The following is a 23,217-nucleotide window of genomic DNA, read 5'->3' on the forward strand; positions in this document are numbered from 1 at the left end:
AAAACGAGTCGAGCGCTAGCGGACAGAAATAAGATGTGGTCTTTTAATGACAAAAGAGAAACGCCACTCTGTTTTGGTTTCCTTTTTGTGAAAGAAAACCACAAAGAGAGAAGGAAGTTGCTCTCATGTCGTCTTCAGAGGTTTTCTTGTCGTTTCCTTTAGTAATTTGTGGTGCAGCGCCACCTCTGGCGAGGGGGTGAAAGGGTTTTTCAATGAGTTTGGTACATTTGACAGAGTGCAGTGTGAAAGCAAAATGTAACAAAAGTTACAGTTTTGTTCCCCAATCAAACAGAGTCTACCAAACTATCAGATGTAAAAACTCCTAAATATTAGAGCTGTCCTAAATTTGACAATATAGTTTCAGTGCAGTGAAAAGAACATGATACAGGGGACATTTCCTCTTGATGTTTCAGAAAGAAAAAAAAAATCAAAGAAAACCATGTTGTAACCACTTCCAAGCCTTGCTTTTTATAAATGTTTTCTTCTGAGCATCAGATCTGGACTCTAGGCAAGTCAGTTTTGCACCTGGACAACTAAACTACAAGTCCATGACGTGGTCAGGGATTAACTTGTGTTTATCTAGTCTTTCTCTCAAACAAAACAAATTGGCATTTAAACATTTGTTCTGGGGATAAACCCGGGGCTTAAACACATCTGTGTGGAGTTTATTTCGCAACAAAAAAAAAAGAAAAATAAATTCCATAGTTTTATTGTTTGACTGAGCAGCTCTTTGAATAGTATCAACAGTTCATTCTCTAGTTTTATATCTGCACCACACGAGGGTCTGAAAAGCCTGCGCTTAATTTATCACATTAATTCAATTTACCAGAAATCTCTCGGCCCCCACTTTTTGAGATTCATATTTGGAAGACGCACAAAGACGAGGAGTGAGCACTATAACCGTGTTCCCCCCCCCCCTTTTTTTTTTTCTTCGTTAATTAATTATGTAACCAAACACTCGTCTGATGAGGCTGGTAGGACGTTTCTGTGAGGGAGTCCAAGTTTCTTTGGCTCCTCAGCAAAGCCTGATCCACCATTCGGCGCTTTCCTGCCAGAATACTAATAACGCGCGCTTTCTTTTTCCAAGCAGCAGAGGCTTTGTTAATACTAGGGTGTGGACCTGTGGGCAGAGAACGTGTGCCCATTTGTGTACATAAAAGAGACAGAGATAGTAAATGCAGCTGGAAGGGGACAGTTTAGTGTTTTTATCGGAGAGCGATGGATAAACAGGAAAGGATGGAGCGCACTAATTGTTTCCTTTTTCTTCTTCTAAAAGAAAAGTTCTTCCTTTTTATATCCTTTAACAGTGGAGTGTATTGACAGGAGAATAAAAGTCAAGTTTTTAAAAGATTTTTTAAAAAAATATTTTGAACTATATAAGCCCTTTTAATTAATAGGTGCTCTATAAAGTGCCAGGAACCTCAATATTTCCATCTCCAAAGCTGTTTTTATGCACATTTAAGCCATACAAACCGTGTGCAGCCCGTTTTCCAGCTGGCTTAGGCAGCGCAGCTCATGATTTGTGGCTTTGTTCGAGCCCCAGCATTTATTTTGCAGCAAGAAATCAGGAAATATTGCGGCGAAAATTCCATTCCATTAATTTTGGAGGAGCTATTGAGACATTTAATCCCCTTTCAGTCCCGTCCAGCGTTGGTTCACCGCTACACGGGGTTCGTGTTTTTAGCTGTGCGGTCGCTGCCAGATCATTATATTATACTGTCAATGAAATTGGAGGAAAAAACTCGGGTGTTGATGCACTTCGGAGAAAACAGCAGAGCTGAGGAGATTTTCTGTTTTTAGTTTGTTTTTTTTATGGATGAAGCTCACTGGGAAATGTTTCAGGGTTATTTTTGATCTAGGTGATTTTTTTCTTTTTTCTTTTGCTGGTTCACAATTTGCCAGACCTATTTCACGTTTATACCGGAGTATTGTCATTGAGGTAAAACATATTAAAAGAGTAAAGGCTACTAATTTAATTTAATTGCTAACCTTGACAAAAATGATCTTAATTCTCCTTCTAACCTGACACAGATTTAGTATTAGGTAGTTAGAGGAAACTATTGTTATTCCAAATTCTGCTTCGATTTTTGTGTGTTAACTTATTTCCTTTAATTTCAGTTAAAGTGCCTCACAAATATTATTATACCCACTGGTTATTAACCCAAACTTTTGAATATGGAGCTCCGATCTCTTTGGCCTACGTTCAAAAGACTATAGCGCAGTGAAACGTGTTGGTGGTGGCAGCATCATGCTGTGGGGACTCGGGGTGATGTTGCTAGAGATATCTGTATTAGAGTGGCCCAGAGTCCAGAACAAAATTCTGCTTAAAATATCTAATAAGACTGATAAAATGTCAATAACTGGAGCTGGGTAGTAACTAGTTACATTTACCTGTATAACTTTTTAGAAAAAATTTCCTCGTTGGCATAATTTTACTATACGTTACTTTTACTTGAGTGCTATTTTTGCTACTCGTATTGCTTAGACTTCTTGTTTGTGCACAGGCTTTGTTGTTATATTATTATTTTATACCTGCTGAGCTTCATCCCGTTTTAACATACAGTATATGTGCTTTACTGACTGTAAATATTTCATAAGTTTTTTTTCTTTTCTTTTTTCTTATTTGGAAATGTGCTGCCTTGATCTGTTCTTAATGTTCCCATCAGATTCTTTTTCGCTCTTGGATACCTTTTTGGACAGTTACTTTTACTTGAGTAAAAAATATATAAAACCAGTCGTACTCGTACTCTTACTCTTCCCACATCTGCCAATAAACGACATCGACTTGTGCACTCAGAATATGACCCAAAGTAAAAAAATAAAAAACAAAGTTTATAAGAATTTTTTTACAAGGAACTGTACCTCCTTAAGCAAATTTGATCCTCATGGTTTTGTTGTTCCCCATTATTCCCCCAATTGTTGAGGGGAATTTTAGCTGAAATTCACTGTTTCACTAAACATATCGTCTTTCATGTCTCCAAACTCATCACGAAGCTCAGTCAGTACTTTGGTGATCGGCGGTGAGCTTCATTTTGTGCTTTCTTTCTTCTTCCTTTTGTCCCTCCAGGGAAAGCTGCATGATGCCGGTCAACCCCGAGTCGTGTCCTCTTGTCCAGGCCTTCCTGGCCGAATGCCTCGGCCGCCTTTTCCTGGGTCACGTCCAGGCGCAGCTGAAGACGGGCCTGCAGACCCAGGAGAGACACCTCTTCCTCTTCAACGACGCGCTGCTAGTCGCCAAGGCCAAGTAAGCTCCTCCCCGTTGGTCCAAACGTCCTGACATTACTCAGACTGTCTCTTTCTGCGGCAGTTTGTCTGGCAGGTTGCAGAATATGGAGACGGAAAGATGCAAACAAGGGCGAGGAAAAAAAAAATCTGAATGAGAATATTTTGGAAGAACATTTACAAACTCGTTGGGTGTTCTGGTTCTTCCTGATGCGTTCCAAAGATCTAGTTACGTTTTACCTCTCGTACCTTCAGATCCTCACAGATTTTTCCGCAGCGTACAATTATTTCCCAGTCGATCAAATCCATACGAAACCTGGCTGACATCAAAACGCTTTTCGCCCGCCCGGCCCCTTCAGTGAGGGACTCCCCACCCACAAACTAAATCACACAAGGACTCGCAAAAATAGCAACTCGAGGCACACGGAGACATTTTTGAGGTCTGAATTCAGAAATAGACTGTAGCTCTGCACTTACTGTACACACAGACAGGACAAGACGTCTGTGGTGTGTCCCGGCAGTCACGTGCCAGCGGGGTGGAGCTGACCCTTCCAGGACGGAGACGACGCACTGTAATTGGCTTTAATTTTTTTATTTATTTTTTTTGTGGTTGAGCGCGGGTTGAGTTAGAGGAATGTGCAACGGCAAGAGGGGAAAAGACATCCAGTGTTATATGTGTGCTTTTCCCTCCGTTGTATCGACCGAATACGTTCAACTGGATCATCTACCTCTATAATTAGAGACGTGGTAAACGGATGCACATTTTACTCTGAAAATAGAAACTTTTTATATCTTTATTTATAGAAAGTGTGTCGTAGCGGAAATATATTGTGAAATTCTAACCTCAAATTGGATTCAGTTAAAATACTGGGAGAACGTTAAAGATATTCAGAGTGCTTTATAAAGGCAAACTGAATGTATAAACTAGTTGTCATATTCATTCATTCTTTCTGAGTCAATGATTTGTAAAATAAATAATTTGCTACAGGGATTCTCGGTTTGACTCCCGACTGCAGGAAAAGGGTTGCATCTTTTACACTCCTCCGGTAACACCACAATAAATCTAAGCTTAATGCGGGCCTATGATGCAAAGTTCACATTTTGCATGTTTTTATTCTTCCATTTGGCTTCAGCTGTTTCTAAAAACACTACCCAGCCATTTTTTATTTATTTATTTATTTTTGGCATTTGGTTTGGTGTCTGGAAAACGAGCCGTTTCAAAAGTCCCCGTTTGGTTGAGTCACGCTGCGCCGTTACCTAGCAACCCCAGCGAAGCCTGGTTCGTCTCCTGTGAGTGCTGTACAATGGCTGCCGGAAAAGACAAGTGTTTTGTTGTTGACTTGCCATCCAGAAACCACTTGCTGCGTTCTCGTTGGTTGTGAAGGAGGCTCCACTAATGCTTTTCAAAGATGTACAGTGGTGTAATTGCGTACCTGTTAACATTTGCACATGAAAATGGCTGCAAGCATTGAGCGGCCAGCATCAGCAGCTTATTTAAAGAGACAGAGGCCCTAAAACAACTCATTCTGGAAGGCAGAGCTGAATAGACTAAGATCTCATAATCCAAGAATGATTTTGTGCAAAAAAGTTGTAATGAACATGTTTTGCATAAACTTATCCTAACCTGTTCGAGGCAGCATAATGGGTCTCCTTTAGACGTCTGCAACAGTCGGAAAGCTTTTCAAGACTTCGGTTTTTATCAGGGCCAACAGTTGTTTTGTACCTTTGCAGGTCTCCTACTCATTTCAAAGTAAAAGCCCAGGTCAGAGTGTGTGAGATGTGGACGGCGAACTGCATGGATGAGGTGTGTGAGGGAAGCACAAACCCAGAGAGGAGCTTCGTCATGGGATGGCCCACCTGTAACTTTGTGGCAACTTTCAGGTAAATATCTAGTCTTGTACGCAAAACACAGAGTAAGAGTAAGAAAAATGACTTCCTGAGACGCCAAAGGCTGTATTCTTAAATGACCGCGATGTGATTCAAATAGGAGCAGATTGATGTCGTTTGTCGTCGTCGTCGTACAGAATTTCATTCAAACGCTGTCCCTCGAAGTCACCCAGCTCAACATGAAACGCTCTTGTGAGTCAACAGGCTTGTGTTTCTGAAAGAGTACGCAATGTTCTGAGATGCAGAAGCACATCGCGGAGGGGGAGCTACAAATCAAACGCGCTTCTATAAAATCCCTTAAACCCTCGAGCGTTTGTGGCTGTTCCCGTTTTTTTTGTTGTTGTTTTTTTTTCCGGAGCGGTTCAACTGAGAGAAGTCGACCGCATGTGCGCGTGACGGGCCCCGACACGTAGCACCAAGAAACGCAGTCGCACGTGCCATGCTGTGCGTGTGCACCTACCTGTCAGCGCCACACACACACATCGCATTTTCTGTTAGCAGGAATCAAGCCTTCGCTCCAGGCAAAGTCTGCGGTTCGGGATTTGGAGAGAAGCTAAAGCTTTAATTATTACTATGATTATTTTTTAAAACATTTTTCTTTTCTTATCTTCAGCTCTGAAGAGATCAAGGACAAGTGGTTGTCACTCATCATTGGGTGAGTTGCTCCCTGGAACAAATGCAGATCACATGTTTTGTATTAGTTGAGATGGGGTTTTTTTTGTCCAGCTCTGCGTGAATAAAAAGTGAAACTCGGTATAAAATGAATTATGTGACAGCCGTTGAAGTTATTTCATAATGACAGAGATTCTGAATGGAGAATAATTAATTGCTCTCCTTTCTTTTTCTCTCCATGTTCAGTCGGTTAAACGAAGGAAAAGAGAAGGACGATCCCAAAACCATTCCTCTGAAGATATTTGCCAAAGATATTGGAAATTGTGCATATGTACGCTTCCTTACACTTACTTCCCCTTTTTATTCCTACATCACAGAGATGTTTTCACTTGTTAGCAGCATTGCCAGCGTTTTTATTTTATGCATGTAATTCCGTGACGTTTCTCCAGGCCAAGACGCTCGCCGTCAACAACAATGACAGAACCGACGATGTCATTCGAATGGCCCTGCAGCAGTTTGGCATATCGGTAAGTAACAACGCAAACAGGGTTCATGTGATGCTAAAGAATCTCATCATTTTCGGCGTTGTGGATGTGACGCACATGTGAACAGAGATTAGTCCGTCAGAGTGCTGTGGATGATTTACAGTCTGTAAGAATTCAGTAAAACTTGGGTTCCAAACATAGATTTCAATTCACATTCGACATTTTGATTTCTAGGCGTCTAACATTGACTAGTCATTAGTTATGCACGTTAGCACCAGAGGCTTTGTCACACTGTGTGGATAGGGACACGGTTTCTGTAAAACTGTTTTTTTTTTTAAACGTTTATTTAACCAGATAAAAAAAAAACCTTTGAGATCCAGGCTTTTTCACAAGGATCACCTGGCTAAGAAAAGCAGCAGCACACCTCACAATGACAAACAATGACAAAAAATAAAGATAGACATAAAAAATATGTAAAATGTGAAAAATTGGCAATAAGATGCAGTAGCTGTGTCAATTTAAGATTTAAAACAGCTAAACTATAGGAACTATTGACAGGATATCTGTTTATTAAGCACGAGGCTTACCTTTTTAGATGCTTCAGTTTGACATTCATCGCTGGTAGCAAATGTGACTAACTTTGACTCTTACTACAGTTAACAAGTTCACTGGAAAATAGATTGGGTTTTCAAGTTTCTAGATCTTGATGTGTTGCTTCTTCTTCAAACAAAAGTAAATTTCTTCTTCTTCTTCTTCTCTGTTTAGGGTTGTGTGAAGGATCACCGATTGTGGGTCAGTTCCTGTAAAGATGATCCTCCATATCCTCTCATTGGTGAGCATTTTTGTTATCTAATATTTAGAATAAAGTTCAAGTGAACAAATAAATGATAGGAATGATTTCTAAGAAATTATCCATGAAGGTTTTAAAAAAAAAAAAAAAAAATTTACTATATATAGTATCACAAATTTCAAGTTGAAAACATCAGGCAAGAGTAAAAGCTAAGAAAACCCCTCAGAACATCTGGGAGCGTTTCAGTCCAGACGATTTGTCTTTTTTTCTTTTACTCGCGGTGGTATTTCCCTGACATTCCTTCACCATAACTTTTTTATTCTGCAGTTCACATGGAATTCCTCCGTTTTTAAGACGTCGCTGTCGCCCTGTGCCAACTCGGTCCTGATTTCTATCACGTTTTCTCTTTTGCTTCTCCTCCTCTTGCCGCACATACCACAGCTTCCGCCTCTTAACCTCTGGGCTCTGACCTTTCCATTCAGGCCACGAGTTTCCCTTCAGCATCAAGATGAGCCACATTCGGGACGGAGGGAGCAGCCCTGGCGGGCACGGAGGAGGACCAGGGAGGGAGCCCATGAGTCCGACCGACTGCCCCGAAGTTCTGCTGCTGGACCAGTGCCTTCCCCCAGACACCCAGTGCCAGTTCATCCTCAAACCCAACAAAGTGGTCCTTGAGCCTCCACAGATTATAGGTGAGTTGTGTTTTTTTTTTTTTTAAAAAAAAGGTTTTTAAAATCAACATTTCATCAAATCACATCCAATCTGGAACAAACTTCCAGAAAATTGCAAATTTACATCAATGTGAAAAGTTGTTGAAAACAATAGCTACATTTTAAGACGTACTAATTGGACGCAGAGAAATTTGAACGGTTTATAAAACTGGTGTTTTTTTTCCCTTTGAGGACATTGATGACCTTTATGTGGTGCGAAATGAAAAACGAGTTTGACCCGCGGGACCAGATTCTGCCCGTCGGTCCGATCCTCTGTGGAACTGCATGAATGAATATGAGAGTAAAGAAGCGTTAATGCAGAACAGAAAGTACTTCCTTACATAAGCGGCCTCACGTTTGCACTCGGTTGCCGTCGTTCGGCCTGCGGACGAAGCAACAGGTGCACGAGAAGACAAGAAGAACGGTGGGAAGAGATCGAAACGATAAAGGTTTACAGCAGGGGTTGGGACAGACGCCGAGGCAAAATACAAAAAAAACCCCGTCAATATGGACAGAGGCACAGAAAGCCCAGAAGGCACAGAGACGAGTGTGAGAATAGGAAGATGGAAAGCGAAAAGAGATGACACAGCTTTTGAGTAAGACCGAAGGCCGGCAGAGGTGAAGGAAAAAAAAACAAGCGATCTCGGATGATGGCGAGAGAGAGGAATTTGGCTAGAGGGGGGAGGATAAGAAAACGGGGGACTTCAAATACGAGCAGGATGGAGAAATGGTAGGGGGGAGGAAGAAAAACACGACGACGGCTGCGGCGGACGGGGCCGAGGACAAACTGCGGATACAAAAACCGGAATGGAAAAAAAAAGGAGGGGATGACATGGGGTTTAAAGGAAAACAAGTTGTGGAGCAAAAATCTGTGTTTTCCAGTCGAGGAGGCTCCAGTTTACCCACCGCAAGCATCGCCTCGGATTCTTTAGCTTCAACCATAACAGCGTGTTACGCAATTCCTCCATACCAGCCTCGCAGCCGTGGAGGGTTTCACCCTCACTGAAAGCTCCCAAGTGTTTGCATCGACCCAGTGGCTACAAGGCAAAATCCCCTTTTCAGGTTGTGGAAAAACACAACAACTTTCTCCTCATCTTTCCTCTTAGTGGATCAATATGTAGAGACATGAAAAAAATTTACTTGACTTGGAGGATTTTATGAAAACCTTATATAAGTTGAAGAGGTACAAATATTTTGAAAAGCACCGTAAGTAATGACGGGAGGTGGTGGAGGACTTAAAGAATTGTACTCAAATACTTAAATGTAGTTGAAAGTAAAACGTATCCATCCAAGAAATTACTCGAGAGTAAAAAACAAGGCAACTGAAGTACTGATTTACTTATCAAAAATCAAGCAATTAATATTTAAAAATTACATCAACAGACTAGGGGTTGAACGACTACATATTTTTTAAGGTCGACTACATCATGATAATAGTCGAGTCGATGTCGACTAGTCGCGGTGACGTCATAGTGACGTAAGCGCAAAAACCCTTCACAACTACTTGGAGGCTTTATTAGCTATTTTCACTGCAAATATTGACCCCCCCCCCCCCCCCCCACCTCCCACACACACACACACACACACACACACTCTCCCCTTCTCCTGCTTTTATTAAGTCTATTATGGAGATTCTTCGTGAGCATCGGGGAAAAGTTTGTTGCACAAAGTCGGGTCTGACTTTTTTTTTCTAAACACCGGCTGATGCTGATGATCTCTGGATAGTTACAATAGGAGTCAAATTATCACACTGACTACATGGTGCTTTTGGAACATCACAAGCCAAACTTGTTATGAACGGATCCCGTTTGGTTACAGCTGAATTCAACGAAACCACCTGCTTCTCCTCCGCCCGATGCGCGGCAGGAAGCTCTGCTGACTCAGCAGATTGAACGATTTAAGATATTTTCTAGTCAACGTCAACATGATAAAAGTCGAGTCGATGTCGAGTTGACTAGTCGTTGTGACGTCATAGCAACGCAAGACGCAAAGCTTTGGAGTAACGTACAGGCTTTATTACCCGTTTTCACGGAAAAATACGGCATTTACACAGAACAGCAACAAGTGAAACAACAAAACATCGGGATAGTTTATGATAAATAATAAGTTGCTGGGAAACCAACATTCAAAAGGAAACGCACATCTTTTAGATGGCATGTAAAAACAATAAAAAGAGGTGGCACGGGGCCGGGGGGGTAAATAAAGTTAACTCGCTGTCAATATTCTCTTCGCTAAGATCTGATGACACTTCTAAGCACGAAGTGTCATTCTTAGCACGAACTCACGGCTATATATATGTCAGACAAGTATACACTGTCATTACCAACTACAGGCTTTTATTTAATCAGCAGCTGTCATTACCACAGATCTTTATTTAATCAGCAACATAACATCATAATGTATTAGTTAGATCGTCGTGACAAAGACACTCGCGAGCCGGCTAAGTGACATCCTTAGCGGGAAGGGGGCGAGTTTTAGACGGCTCGTGTTTTGTAGTGGACTGCAGCTGCAACTCCATCTCCTTTTAAAAACACTGTAAAACCACAAATATGCATCCATCTACATATCATTTAAACTAATGTATTAACTTATTTTTCTTGTGTCTTGTGACGTATACTGTGCTGTCAGATCAGCACAGGCTGTCACCACCGGCAATCACATGACTGCGACTAGTCGACATGAAATGTAAAAACTCGCGAGACGTCCTAGAGTCGACTAGTCGACTAATTGGTTCAACCCCTACAACAGACAGATCAAAGTGTAAAGTTATGTGGAAATTTTGCCATTTTAAAGACCAAATTGAAAATAATTCATGTAAACAACAAAAACTTCAAAATCGGTTTCTTTCAATATGAAACTTTTGGGTAACACTTTATTTGACGGGGTGTGCATAAGACTGACATGACATTATAATAAACATGACACCCGCTAGGAACATGAAGGAGGAAGGTTAGACTGTTGTCATGAAGTGTCAATCGGTAAATAATGACACTTTTAAAGGATTTGAATGCAAATTTTAATAGAACTTTTCATTAAAAGTGTCATTATTTACCGAATGACACTTCACGTCAACAGGCGTAAACATTCATGAAGACTCCTTCATGTTCATGACGGCTGTTTTGTCATGTCAGTCTTATGAACACCCCTTCAAATAAAGTGTTACCAACTTATGAAATTTTAGCAAAAACTGCAGGTGTGTCTGGTGAATCTTTGGTTAAAACATGTTTGATCTTCATTCAATGAAGTTACTCACAGTGGGCAGAGTACCTAGAAGAGTAACAATACTTCATAATAAAGTTACTGGAGTAAAAGTAAAAAGTATAATGTAGTAAAACTATTCCTAAAAGTACAACCCCCCCCCAAAAAGTTAGTCAAGTAAATGTAACTAGCTATGACAGAAGTGGTTCAGTCACACCCCTCCTTCCTTGAAGTTTTTGCTTTCTGCGTTTATCCAAAAGATCACTCAGTTTCAAAACAAAATGTTCTGCTAAAGCATTGCAACGTCTCGAAGATGCTCACTTAATCCGGACCTGTCAGCTTCAGGCATGGAGCGTCTGATGGGACTCTCCAGACCACCACAGCCCTCATCATTCACACATGATTATTAAGCCATTAAACCATCTAAGTGCTTCATCCTTTGGAGCTGAACATGAATCATCAGGTTTGGTTTATCTTGCGAGTTATTTTGACACAACTCCGTTTTGCGCAATGGGATTGAGAAGTGTGGCCGCCACGTCACTCCCTCTCTAAACACCAAAAAAAAAAAAAGAGAAAATGTTTCCAATATACCATCTCTGTCACCCAAACATGCTTTATAATTTCTCTTTAAAACATTCCAGATGATTTGCTCCAATTGTGGTTTTTGGGGTTAAAGAAGCTTCTTGGCTGAGGTCGGAGAGAAGACTTAGAACAAAATCCACTAAATGGAGCCTGCTGTGCTTCTCAATGGAATCAGATGATATATAATGGAAACTGTCATCATTACTTTGTTTGTGTGTTAGGTTTTGATGACCTCACTACCGTTCTACTGTTGAAGCGGAGGTAGTTTGTTGCATGCAAAGACCCTGAATGTGAAGCGTAAACATACACAGATACGTGGTGATGTAACAACTGGGGATGCATCGACAGCAGTTTTTGGAGTCGATGTCCAATTTCTGATTTTTCTGAAGCTTTGATTCGCTGATTTTAACCACTGTAAGAACTTCCCTTCTTGACCTCAGGATATATTTCAGTGCTTTTTGGTTTAAATGAAAATATACATTTGTTCACTATGGTACATTTATGGTCAACTAGGACAATGCGATTTCACCAAAACAGCCAAAGGTTGTTTCAGTCGGCAGCACTAGTGAAGAGCTCACCTGAACCTGGTTCGGGTGAGTTCAAAGTGTGGTCACTATTTATTTTTTTCTTTTTTGTTTTTTCTTTATCTGCTTTCGTTGGTAAATTTTGGCCAACAAAATGGAAAGCAATTGATAAACCCCTAATATTTGGAAATTGTCTGTTTTTCTTTTAATACAGCAACAATCTGAAACCATTTTTTATGTTTTTGATCTTTAATGATATACAGATTTTATTAAAAAATTGTGTTTTTGAGCCAGTATGACTAAATAAATGAATAAAAAACTAACTGTTCAGTTTTTAATTTAATGCATTTTGTGGACAAACAGTTTGGACACCACCGCTCTAGTTTATGGGACAGAGGAAAAGACGGATAAAACTCAAAAACAGTCGTACCACATCCCCTTTATAAGTCGTATTATATCTCCTTGGAACTTTCCAAAACACAGAAGAGCACCATGTCAGAGGAGGACACTAATTAACAATTGTCTGACCTGATATTTGAGACACAACAAATCATATTTACTAATAGATGAGCTAAATAGTTTTTATCTTGAACACCTTACTGTACTGGAATTAGCATTGCTAAGTGTACACCGCCTCACTCTGCAAAATGTAACGTTTGTTACGGATTTCTCAATTGGTCTCTGTCTGTTTTTCTGCCTTTATTTTTGTGGTTTTAGGATACACAAATGAACTTGATTTGATTGTCCTTAGCATAAGTACAACCGACCTTCACTCATAGATTTGCAAACGTACGCCAACATTTCTTATTCAGCGTCTTCTGAGGATAAAAGTGCAAAAAGAAAGGGAAAAAAGAGAAGAATCTTGTTTGAATCTGTTTAGCATTCCTGTGATCTGCTGAAGTCTGACTCTCTCACACCAGACAGTCCTCCTGAGAGAGTATGATGTCAGCTTTTTGCATTTTCCTTGACATTGAAAAATTGCCGAGTCTTCCTGCCTTTGCAATGTCCACAAAAGTGTTGTTAGGTGGACAAAGTAAAGCACTAAAAGGACAGGATTTTTTATTTTTATTTTTTTGCTATTTCTCTGCGTATTCTTGACTAAAAATGTACTTGATGTACATAAAACACTTTCACAAGGTTCCCAGAAAACAGAACGACACACTATGTAGAAGAAACACATTTTGTCCATTTGGAAAACTCAGAATGAACTTTTGTTGCATTTGTCACCTCAGTACGTTGGACCGGTGCAGAAATGTTGTTTACAAAGTGCAGGAATGCGAGCAGAAGTAGCACATCAGGTTCAGCGATTAACCTGAATTGCTGGGTGCATTTTTGCCTGCGGTGTGTGTGTGTGTGTGTGTGTGTGTCCTAGGGTTCCAAACCGTTCCTTGATGCTATGATTATAAAAAAAAAAAAATTTCAGCAAAATCCCTTCACTTACTTTTTCCCCTCATTCCATTTTTTTACTGAGCTCTATTGAGACCAACTTTCTACCTCAACAAAATTAAAGCTAGCCCGCTAACCAAAGTAGCAACCACATGTAACTGAGGGGTTGCCCTCTATTAGATGTTTGTCAAATCTCATATTTTCTGCCACATTTAGGCTGTCAGGCTTCTCATATAAGAGTCTATGAGCTTCAATGTAATAGACACTGTTTCAGCTTAAAGAAGAAGGCAAGAATCAGAACTAGCTTCTTTGTTTTAGGGTTTTAAAGTTGCTGTGTTCTTGAGGCTTTGGCCCACCGTGTGGACAAGCAGCCCGTCTCTCTATCGCCTCCTCATTGAGTTGTAATAATTTCACAGCAAGGTCAGTGGCTCTTTGTTGATGAGAAGCACCAGAGCGGGCCAGTAACTGTGTTGCTGTTGAACTTTTGTTGCAGAGTGTGTTCAGGCACGACGCCATGACCGACTGTTGAATCGTGAACTCCGTGAGCGGTATGCGGCGTGTTTTGCGTGGGGCCCGTTTTGGCCGCGAGGTCCTCCGCCCGCTTAAAGAACCTTTTGTTTTTGTTCAAGTCCCCACCCTCGGATACGAATCACAACTTCCTAGTAAAACAAATGGCGTTATTTCAAGACCGTAGGCAGGTCGGATTCGCAGCAGTTGTGTGCGACCGCAGTTGCTTGTTAAAAGATTTATTACGAGGTTGCGTGTTTTTTGCCAGGTCACTTGCTATTAGCGGCACATTATGTGATACCGGTTGATATGAAATCCCTTTATATGTGGCGATAGAAATAATTAGGGATTTGCGCAAGTAAATCACACAAAGAAAAGGCTAAAGTCGACTTTTGGCTCAACCTATCCCAACATGCAGGAAGCACTCTTGCCTTGCAGCAGGAAGGTCATCGGTTCGAATCCTGACCTGGGGTCTTTCTGCATGTGTCGGTTCTCGGTTGCATTTTCCACGTTTTATCAACAGATTACAGAAGCGTTCGAAGCCTTTTCACTTTTTTTTTTTTTACGTTGCAACTGCAAACTCGTGCCAGTCCACCCACAAAAGGTAGAGGTTAATTCTGAACTGCAAGGGAAATGATACGTGATTTTCAAGTTTTAGCTCAAATAAAAAATGCTCTGTAAAGAGCGTTTATGTTCAATCGCCTTTACTCTGAGACCCCCAAATGAAATCCGGTGCAGCCAGATGCTAGAAGTGATCTGGTAAACCAGAACCTCTGGTCATCTCAGACCTAAACTTTATTTTCTGACTCATATCTAAACTAGGCCTACCATTTACTGGTCTATTAATGGTCCCAGAAATTATTGCGAAAAAACACTAATATTGTTGCTTTGAGACCATTTTTAAGTGATGTATTGATAATTGCGTAATAATTCAAGTTTGCCCTCTGAGGACTAATAAAGTAATAAACACGACAACCAAAAACTATGAAATAAAACAGAAGTAGAAAACCCATACAACCAAAACCATAAATGACATGGATTATGAAGTTTTTGTAAGCAAAATTACCCTTCAAAAAATATGAATGATCAGAATGGAAATTATTGAGCTTATTTTGATTTACAAAGCGATTAATTGACTATATTGCGACAGGCTTAATCTAAACTTGAACTTGATTTATCTTCCAACAGAACAGCAACCACAAAGATGACGCCGTAGCTACTTTGCATTCGGTGCATGTCTTCAGATCTGTAATTATTCTGTTTTAAATATATATGTTTATATATATTTTTAAACAAGTCCATACATTTTAACAGGCGGTTCAGAGTGAGCAGAGGACATGCAGACGCATGGCAGACCTGTGTTTGCAGAGCGCAGGTGCGGACTGTGACCTCACCGCTCGGCACGCAGCAGAGGACACACAGTGACAAATGCGAAGAGACATCCACAGGGCCCCATGCATGTATGTCAGAGAACATCCACGCACGGAAAAACATAACCACATCCTACTGGCACACAACAAGCCTTAAAATAAACGCTGTCCTCAACCACCAGCACGCGTCTTCCTTCATTTTCCTCAGCGACTCCTTCTGTGGGTCTGTCTTGTTCCGTTTTCATCAAGCTGCACCAAAAGTATCCGTCCTGCCTGCGCACGCCTCACCTCAACCTGCCCTCAAATGTAGCTACATGTAGACCCAAAGAAGTAAACGATAAATCAATGAATCCCATCATAAATTAAAACGAGCTCAGGAAGTTCCACTGATTTATTGTTTTTCTCCATCTCTCTGTTTCTACCAAAAACTGGATGACAAAAGTTTTCAGTCTGATGCTTTGGTCTCAACTGGCCCATTTTTCTTTTGTTTAGAGACTAAATAAGTCATTTTATTTGTTATTCCTGTTTTGTTTATTTTATACATTTAAAATAACTTCCAGTTCCAGTGTCACATGTTCATTAGAATTTAATTGTTCTTGCATTATTACACCATTACCTTTGAAAATGGTCTCAAAATGACAATATTATCGTTCATCGCAATAACTTCTGGGACGATTTATCGTCCAGCAAAATTTGTTATCGCTACAGGCTTAGCTAAAGCTGCTTTGAATGAAAATACAGATTAATGTTGTTTAAGACACGTTATTTGAAACCTCCATGTTCTTTACTTGTTTTGTCCTCTGCAGAGCCCGGTCACCAGAAGACCTTCAAGAGGAAGCGATCCCTGATCAACTGGCCTTTCTGGAGGGGCTCCAGCACCCAGCTGGACGGCCTGCCTCTTTCCCCATCGCTGCTGTCTCCTAACCCGGGACGGCTGTTTGGACAGCCTCTGAACTCGGTGTGCTCTTCAGATCACAGCTTGCCCAAGCCCGTCATGGTGAGATGACTATAGGTTACTCAGATTAAAGATTTTTGGGGAGAGGGGAGGAAAAAAAAAACCAAAGGAGTGAAATATATATTTTTTCTCCTTCTGTTCTTTAGGAAATGTTAGTGTTCCTCTATCAGGAAGGGCCGTACACCAAGGGTGTGTTCAGGCGGTCGGCTGGCGCTAAGGCCTGCAGGGAGCTTCGGGACAGGCTGGACAGCGGGACGGAGGAGCCGGAGATCACACACCAGTCTGTGTTCGTCATCGCCGCCGTCCTCAAGGTAACGCCGCCTCACAACCCGCACCCAGCTCTCTCACCCGTTCGATACCAGACAACAGAGGGCAGGTCCGACTGAAGCGCCTCCAAACACCCGAGTCCAGACGGGGTGATGTGTGTCGGCGCAGACGGCCAGGCAGGGAGCCAGACTCGCTCACAAGGTGCTGCCTTGTTCAGCTTCCAGGCCAAACAGGAGCAGCTCAGGTGTTTAACTCACTTCCCCTCAGACTGGGGAGGAGGTGGAAGAAAAGGAAGCACATTTAAAAAAGAATATATGAGATATTGTCTCGTTTTTCTACATTTACCTTAAACTATTTGCAGCGTCTTAAAAATATGTCCATCCCCTTTGCAATTGTTCTCCATTTGATGCCCAAAAAAACAACGTAGGCCATTATTTTATGAAATTCAAATCTGAATAGTGTGGCGTGCATTTATATTCAGCCCTCCTGAGTCACAACTTTGAAGAAGCATTTATTTTTTTGAGAGGTCGATCAGATTTGCATATGATTTCCTGCAATGGACTACCTTGTATTTAGCTACTTTAATCTTCTTTTTTTTTAAAAAAAAACAAAAACTTGATGGTATCTCCACTGTGTTTCACTATGAAGATTTGTTGAGAAATATCTTCTTTTTTTTCTTTTTTTTAGCAAACCAGCGTGTTTTCTTTCTGTCTGTCCAGTTAAGAACTTATATTGTGTTTGTCCCAATACAATACATAGAAGTTTGTGATTGCACGGCAACAAAATGTGGAAAAGTACAATGTGTGCGAACACAAGAGATTGTAAAATTATTTCTCTCAGTATTAGAGTTGTGAAGCTGTTGCTAGCTGAATGTTTTCTTTTTTTAGCCGTATATTAAAGAATAGACAACAAACCTAAGGGTTGTAAATCAAAAGTACAACATTAGCAACCTGTTGCTGCTGCTGTTATTGTCGAATGTCTTTAAGATTGACTAAACCTAAAAGAAAAAAAAAGTCATCATTACGTTCTGTGCTTACAGGACTTCCTGCGAAACATCCCGGGCAGCATACTGTGTGTGGATCTGTACGATCAGTGGATGGATGCGATGGAAGGGGACGCAGGAGAGGAGCGGCTGCCGAGTGTTCAGAGGTAGGAGCTCAAAGTCCTGGGCCGGTTCATACTTGGGCTCCAGAATCCTTCCTGTCTGCTAAGAATGTTCCCGCTCAGCTGTGTCACAGGGAGGTCGTGTTTGTTTGCGATGCAGATTAAAGGGCGCGACACCCAGCGCCGCTTTTATTCCAGAAGCAGCAAACTGAATTCCTTCTGCCAAAGGAAAAATAAATAGCACGCAACATGGAAGCAAGAGTGGAATCTGCAGCTGAGCTGCTGATCTTCTTCTGTACATATAAATATATATATTAAAAAAACGTGGGACCGACCAATTTAACCCCGTCTGTCCATCATCTCGTTGCAGGCTGCTGCAGCTGCTGCCCAGTGAGAATCAGCTCCTGCTGCGTCACGTGATCGCTGTGCTGCACCACATACAAGGCAGCGCCCACGACAACCAGATGAACGCCTTCAACCTGTCGGTCTGCATCGCTCCCAGCATGCTTTGGCCTCCGACCCCGAGCACTCCGGAGATGGAGGGAGAGGCCACAAAAAAGGTGCGAAACCCAGGAGCTTTTTTTCCCCCCCAGTGTTTCAGTTCATGAGGTCCGTTATTAGATGAGATTTGGTGGAAATATTTAACAAAATGAGAGGGGAGGGGGTGGATATTTGGGAACATGTATTTGTTTGAGATGGCAGTGAATTTTAGCGTTTGGACTAAAGATCAAGATGGCATTTATTCTAATTAAATGTATAGGTAAGTCAATTTTGTTCAAATTTAACCCCCAAAAATGTAGAAACAATTTGTATTAATTTTATTTGCTGTATTTCCCATAATATGTCTGTGTAGAAATTATGAAAATTCAACATCTAAAAAAAAAAGAAGAAGCAAAAACATTCATAATTTAGGGTTAAGGGGTTAAACATGAGTGAAATTGCAATAAACCTTTTAAATCTTATCTAACAAAGTTCTATGTCAGCTGCATTGATGACAACCAAAGCTACATTTTGCATTAGCAATGACTTCTTCAAAGTTGAGGAGCTCAAGATTTATTTTAGCATTAGTGCTGTTGCCAAATTAGTTTCGTCTGGATAAAAAGACCTACATTTCTGATTTGACAGATCATAACTTTTACTAAGCAGACACAGATGTAATACACCCTGCTGGACACCATACGCTGTGAATAGGAACGCTGGCGCTAGCGTCCTAAAATAAATCCTAATCTAAATGCCTCTGAAGGCAAACATTGTTAGAATTTAACAGTTGTTGAATTTAACTGTTGGCTCAAGATTTCAGATGTTGATTCCAATTGTAAAATCCAAGGGATTAACCAAATTTTAAATTCCTTCTTTTTTCTTCTTACTCTCAATGTTTTTTTTCTTCTTCTATATTTAACCAACAGAAAACAATACGATGGAAATAAATTGAGCAACTTTGGAAGTTTTCTGCATAAAACAGGCTTCCTCGTTTCTGCATTTCATGGTAACCTAACCCCGCAGCTGCCTCTTATTGAGCCACAGCCTTATCAGTCTAACTTCCAGCAATAAAGCAAGCGCATTTCCCAAAAACTCTGGATAGTCGGACCTGTTTTACTGTGTGAGTAATACAGCGAGAGAGTGTGTGTTGACAAAATTTCTCTGCTAACGCATGAGTAAAGTGTTTGAGGATGACTGCGTGCGCTGCTTCGGAATTGATGTGACCATTACAGGAAGACATGCGTGGAGAGAGTCTCGTTCACAAGCCTTCGTATGGAAATGGTCCTAAAATGAAATCATCACATTCTTGTGTTCAGATGAGAATAAAACCTCTGAGATTCCAGCAAGACGCTACAGAAAAAACTGGAACAGTTCCAGGTCCATACCTCACAAGTCTTTTTTTAAATTTTTTTTACTAAACCTCTTGTGGTTAATATTTCCAATAATTTTTATGTGACAGACATTCTGGTGGTTTAGCAAATCAGTTAAAATGCAGCAAAAAATAAAATAAATATCAGATTTCTACCCCAACTTCTACTTGTTGCGAGCTAGCAAACTAGCGTTAGCCATTTAGTCAGTTTGCCTCTTTGGACCCCATTTCATACCGTAATACTTTTATATGAACCTATCTCTGCAAGTTGTGGCATATAAGTTCATTGTTGTCTGTACTTTAGAATATTTAGGGATGAAGATAAACAATTATAAAATTGCTGAAATCCTTCAAGTAATCAAATTAATCTGTATAGTGTTGTCTGAAAACTTAATTTTACAATCCATTTTCACTTCTTTTGGTTCTGATTCCCATTTTGAACCTCTTGACTCTTATAAAATATGAAAGATTAACTCTTCCTCGTAGCACAGGTGGCCGCTGCAAGCAGATAGAAAAGTAGCAGTTTGAAACTCCCACTACAGAAATTGTGAGCTTATAATTATATATATTTTTTTATTATAAATACCTACTTAATTATTGTAAAGACGAGGCAGAGCTGCTTCTTCCTGCAGAGTCCATATTGTAACTTCACAACTCATTTTGATCTGTGGTCGTTTTTAAAATTTTATCACTGAGCACAACATGCGATCTCTGTGGGGGGTTGATTTGCGTATCGTTTCAAAAATGTGTGTGTGTGTGAGAGGGAAACCAAGTGTGTGTTCCTTAGAGCGGCTGAGGTTCATTGAGAAAACATGCAAAGAATTTCCTACACAATCCCAAAGCCAAATATGTGTGCAGAAATGTCACTGCAACCCCCCCACCCCCTCTTTTGCCCTTCTTTCTTTCTTCACACACACACACGCACACACTTGTCAGCACAAAAATCCTCAACACCCTCAAATACCAGAAGATCAGTTTCACAAATACTCCCCTGGTCACATTTTCCCCTGCCGCCACAGTGGATGTGTGTGTGTTGGTTCCAACAGGCAGCCTTTTTTCTTCTAACAAGGCAGATTTGGACGCTTCCCACCGGCTGCTAACCTTGTCGTCAGACACGTGGACCCTGAGATTTAGCAGATTTTGTTTTGCCCGAGTGTCTGGTTCTCCTTCACAGCAGCGTATAATTTAAATGCTTTTGGCTGAACATAGTTGTGTAGGAGCTTCTGAGGTAATTGCAGCTTTAGTTTGTGCTCACTTTGTTTTTTTCTTGACTGTGGTTAAAAATATATAAAAATGCTGGCCAGTCCTTTTACTTCTGCCTGTTTTTTTGTTGTTGTTTTTTTTTAACTGCGCTGACTTCTCTCTGTCGCTGAAACAGGAAGTTATTCCACAGCTTTGGCTGCGTAAGTGAATTTCAGATACCAAGCGTGTTGCACTAATCTACAGTGCCTGGCATCTATGACTTTTTCCAGTTTTGAACACAATCCTCTATACATTTCATTGTATTTTTTTGTGTGTGATATAGACATAACACAAAGTTGGTGGAGTTACAGCAATTTTATTTTTATTTTGCAAATCAAAATCAAACAATGAATGGGAATGGGAAGTTTTGCGTTTCCATTTCAAACATGCGCAACACTTTGTCAGTGTTCCGCTAATGTCAAAAGAAACACAATTTCTGAACCTCAGCATTTTATTAAATGAGAAACACAAATAAAATCACCCTTGAATAAGCGTCCCTACTCAATAAGTCATTAAAAAAACATCCTCCAACCACTTCCTGTCGTCTTTTTCGCCGGTAGTAAAACCCAGTTTCGACAAAAGTGTTTCCTTTACAGTTTTCCAAAATGTACTCATTTCCATACATCCAAAAAAATCACCACAGCCTACCGCAATTTATTTATTTATTTTTTGAGTGAAAAACTTGAGTTTTTTTACGAAATTAGCGTGTTTCCATTTATACAAATTTATTTCCGGAACTCAAATTTGCGCAATTTTAAAATAAATGGAAACGCGTGATTAGAATCCAGTTGAGTGAACTCCTTCATCGCCTTGAACACACCATCTCTGAGTTGAAATATGGTGGTGGCAGCATCACTTCTGCAGGGCAGACTTCTGCTCCTGCAAAGTAAATATTTGAGATCATATTATTAGCACAATCGTGCATTAGAACGGCCGAGGCAAAGTTCAGATATCAATCCATTTAAGAATCTGTGTCAAGACTCAAAGATTTATTTTTCACCGTTCTGGCTGAGCTAGAGGACAGACAAATCTTTTAGACTCAGGATGTGAGAAATCCTGAGTCTAAACAATAATAATAATAATAATAATAATACAAACCTTTGGGCACTTAAATAACTTAAAAACAACATAATATGTAGGAGAAAACGTAAGATACAGAAACCCTTCAGCTGTGAGTTTGACAATGAGGAATAGCAAAAAAAAACCAAAACCAAAAAGTCTATGATTTGAACTAAAACGTGCAAATTTGTCATACTGTGATGATTTAAAAATGTCTGCAGCAGAAGCAGTGAAGCATTTTGCGTTGATCAAAAATCACCCCAAGATATTTACTGGAGTTTAAAGTCATAGTAGCATGATAAAATGTGGAAAAAGGTCAAAGGAAATGAAAGCACTGTATGAAAGTGTCCCCATCTGGCCAGCAGGTTTCTTTTTTTAAATTCTTAGAAACATTTGATGTGCTTTGTGTTTAAACAGTTTAAAACGGTAAACATAACATCCTACTGAGATAAAGTTGGAATAGTTGTGAATCGGCAAAGACTTCACTGCGGCCGATATGTTTCTGAAATCATTCTAAACTTTAAGATAACATTGTAGTATTTATTTTTCTTAATAGATGCTTTTTGTCATTATTTGTTGCTTCCTAATTCATCTCAGTTTTAATCAGACCCAAAAATCTGGACTTATATGCCAGATATTTTCCTTGAAACATGTTTTTCCTTTGGATAAAGTTCACAACTTTGTCCCTTTGCCTGTTCCTTGGATTTTATTGGAGCCGTTTGTTCACAGCTCCTTTTTGGCGTCTTTTGGCTTGTGGGTCGCCACAACACAGCCCGGAAAAATGCTGCCCTGGATTTCATTTAAGGGTGTGAGAGTAAAAGGAGCTGAAGACAAATGCCTGCCCTACATTTTTGTTTCATCTTTATTTACGTATGCTTTGCTTTGTGTTGTTCTGTGAAGCCTTAATGTTTTGCGGTTCCAATGTGACAAAAGGTGAAAGTTGTAACTGTTCTGAATGTTTTTGCGCATGCATTCGTCACAGAGGCAGAGCGGCGGGGAACAACAACAGCTCCTCTTGTGTAAACCCGACAGGCAGACTCGAGCGGAAACTTTCCACAGTTTGTGTAGGATGTCGTCTTTGGTGTTTAGTAAATTTTATCTGTTTAGTTTATGAGGCGGCGGCTTCAGACAAAGTTTGGTAATTTGTTTGAAGTCTGAGGCGATAGCAAAGCAAAGAAACTGCCGGCGTGTCTTACGAGAACCTGACCTCGTCGGAATGACCGTTCCTTCCAGTAAACAGGACTTTTTAGGACCCTCTTAGCCTCAAAACATTCCGGTTTATATTACGATACGCGCCGGATGATGAGTAGACGAGCCTTCTGGACTCGTCTTGCTCTCAATATCAGCTGGAAACTCTATGAACTCAGCAGGACATCATCCATAATGGGGGTGGGGGGGGTGAAGGAGTTTCAGAAGGATGTCTCGATGAGTCAGGGATGTTGTGGAATGCAAATACTCTTGAAGGACT

At 40.5% G+C, this 23,217-nt stretch overlaps 1 protein-coding gene across 1 annotated transcript in view; it reads left to right on the forward strand.

Annotated features, from left to right (window-relative positions):
* LOC116723058 (rho GTPase-activating protein 20-like) overlaps positions 1-23,217 on the forward strand; it is a 39,807-nt gene that overhangs the window by 9,990 nt on the left and 6,600 nt on the right. The window contains exons 3-13 of the mRNA XM_032567596.1: positions 3,068-3,244; positions 4,954-5,103; positions 5,723-5,764; positions 5,968-6,052; positions 6,171-6,248; positions 6,972-7,038; positions 7,479-7,688; positions 16,080-16,270; positions 16,375-16,539; positions 17,535-17,644; positions 17,970-18,159. Coding sequence (XP_032423487.1) covers positions 3,068-3,244; positions 4,954-5,103; positions 5,723-5,764; positions 5,968-6,052; positions 6,171-6,248; positions 6,972-7,038; positions 7,479-7,688; positions 16,080-16,270; positions 16,375-16,539; positions 17,535-17,644; positions 17,970-18,159 — 1,465 coding nt within the window. The remainder of the gene's footprint in view (positions 1-3,067; positions 3,245-4,953; positions 5,104-5,722; positions 5,765-5,967; positions 6,053-6,170; positions 6,249-6,971; positions 7,039-7,478; positions 7,689-16,079; positions 16,271-16,374; positions 16,540-17,534; positions 17,645-17,969; positions 18,160-23,217) is intronic.

Source organism: Xiphophorus hellerii, chromosome 7 (genome assembly GCF_003331165.1).
Source record: "Xiphophorus hellerii strain 12219 chromosome 7, Xiphophorus_hellerii-4.1, whole genome shotgun sequence".
NCBI lineage: Eukaryota > Metazoa > Chordata > Actinopteri > Cyprinodontiformes > Poeciliidae > Xiphophorus > Xiphophorus hellerii.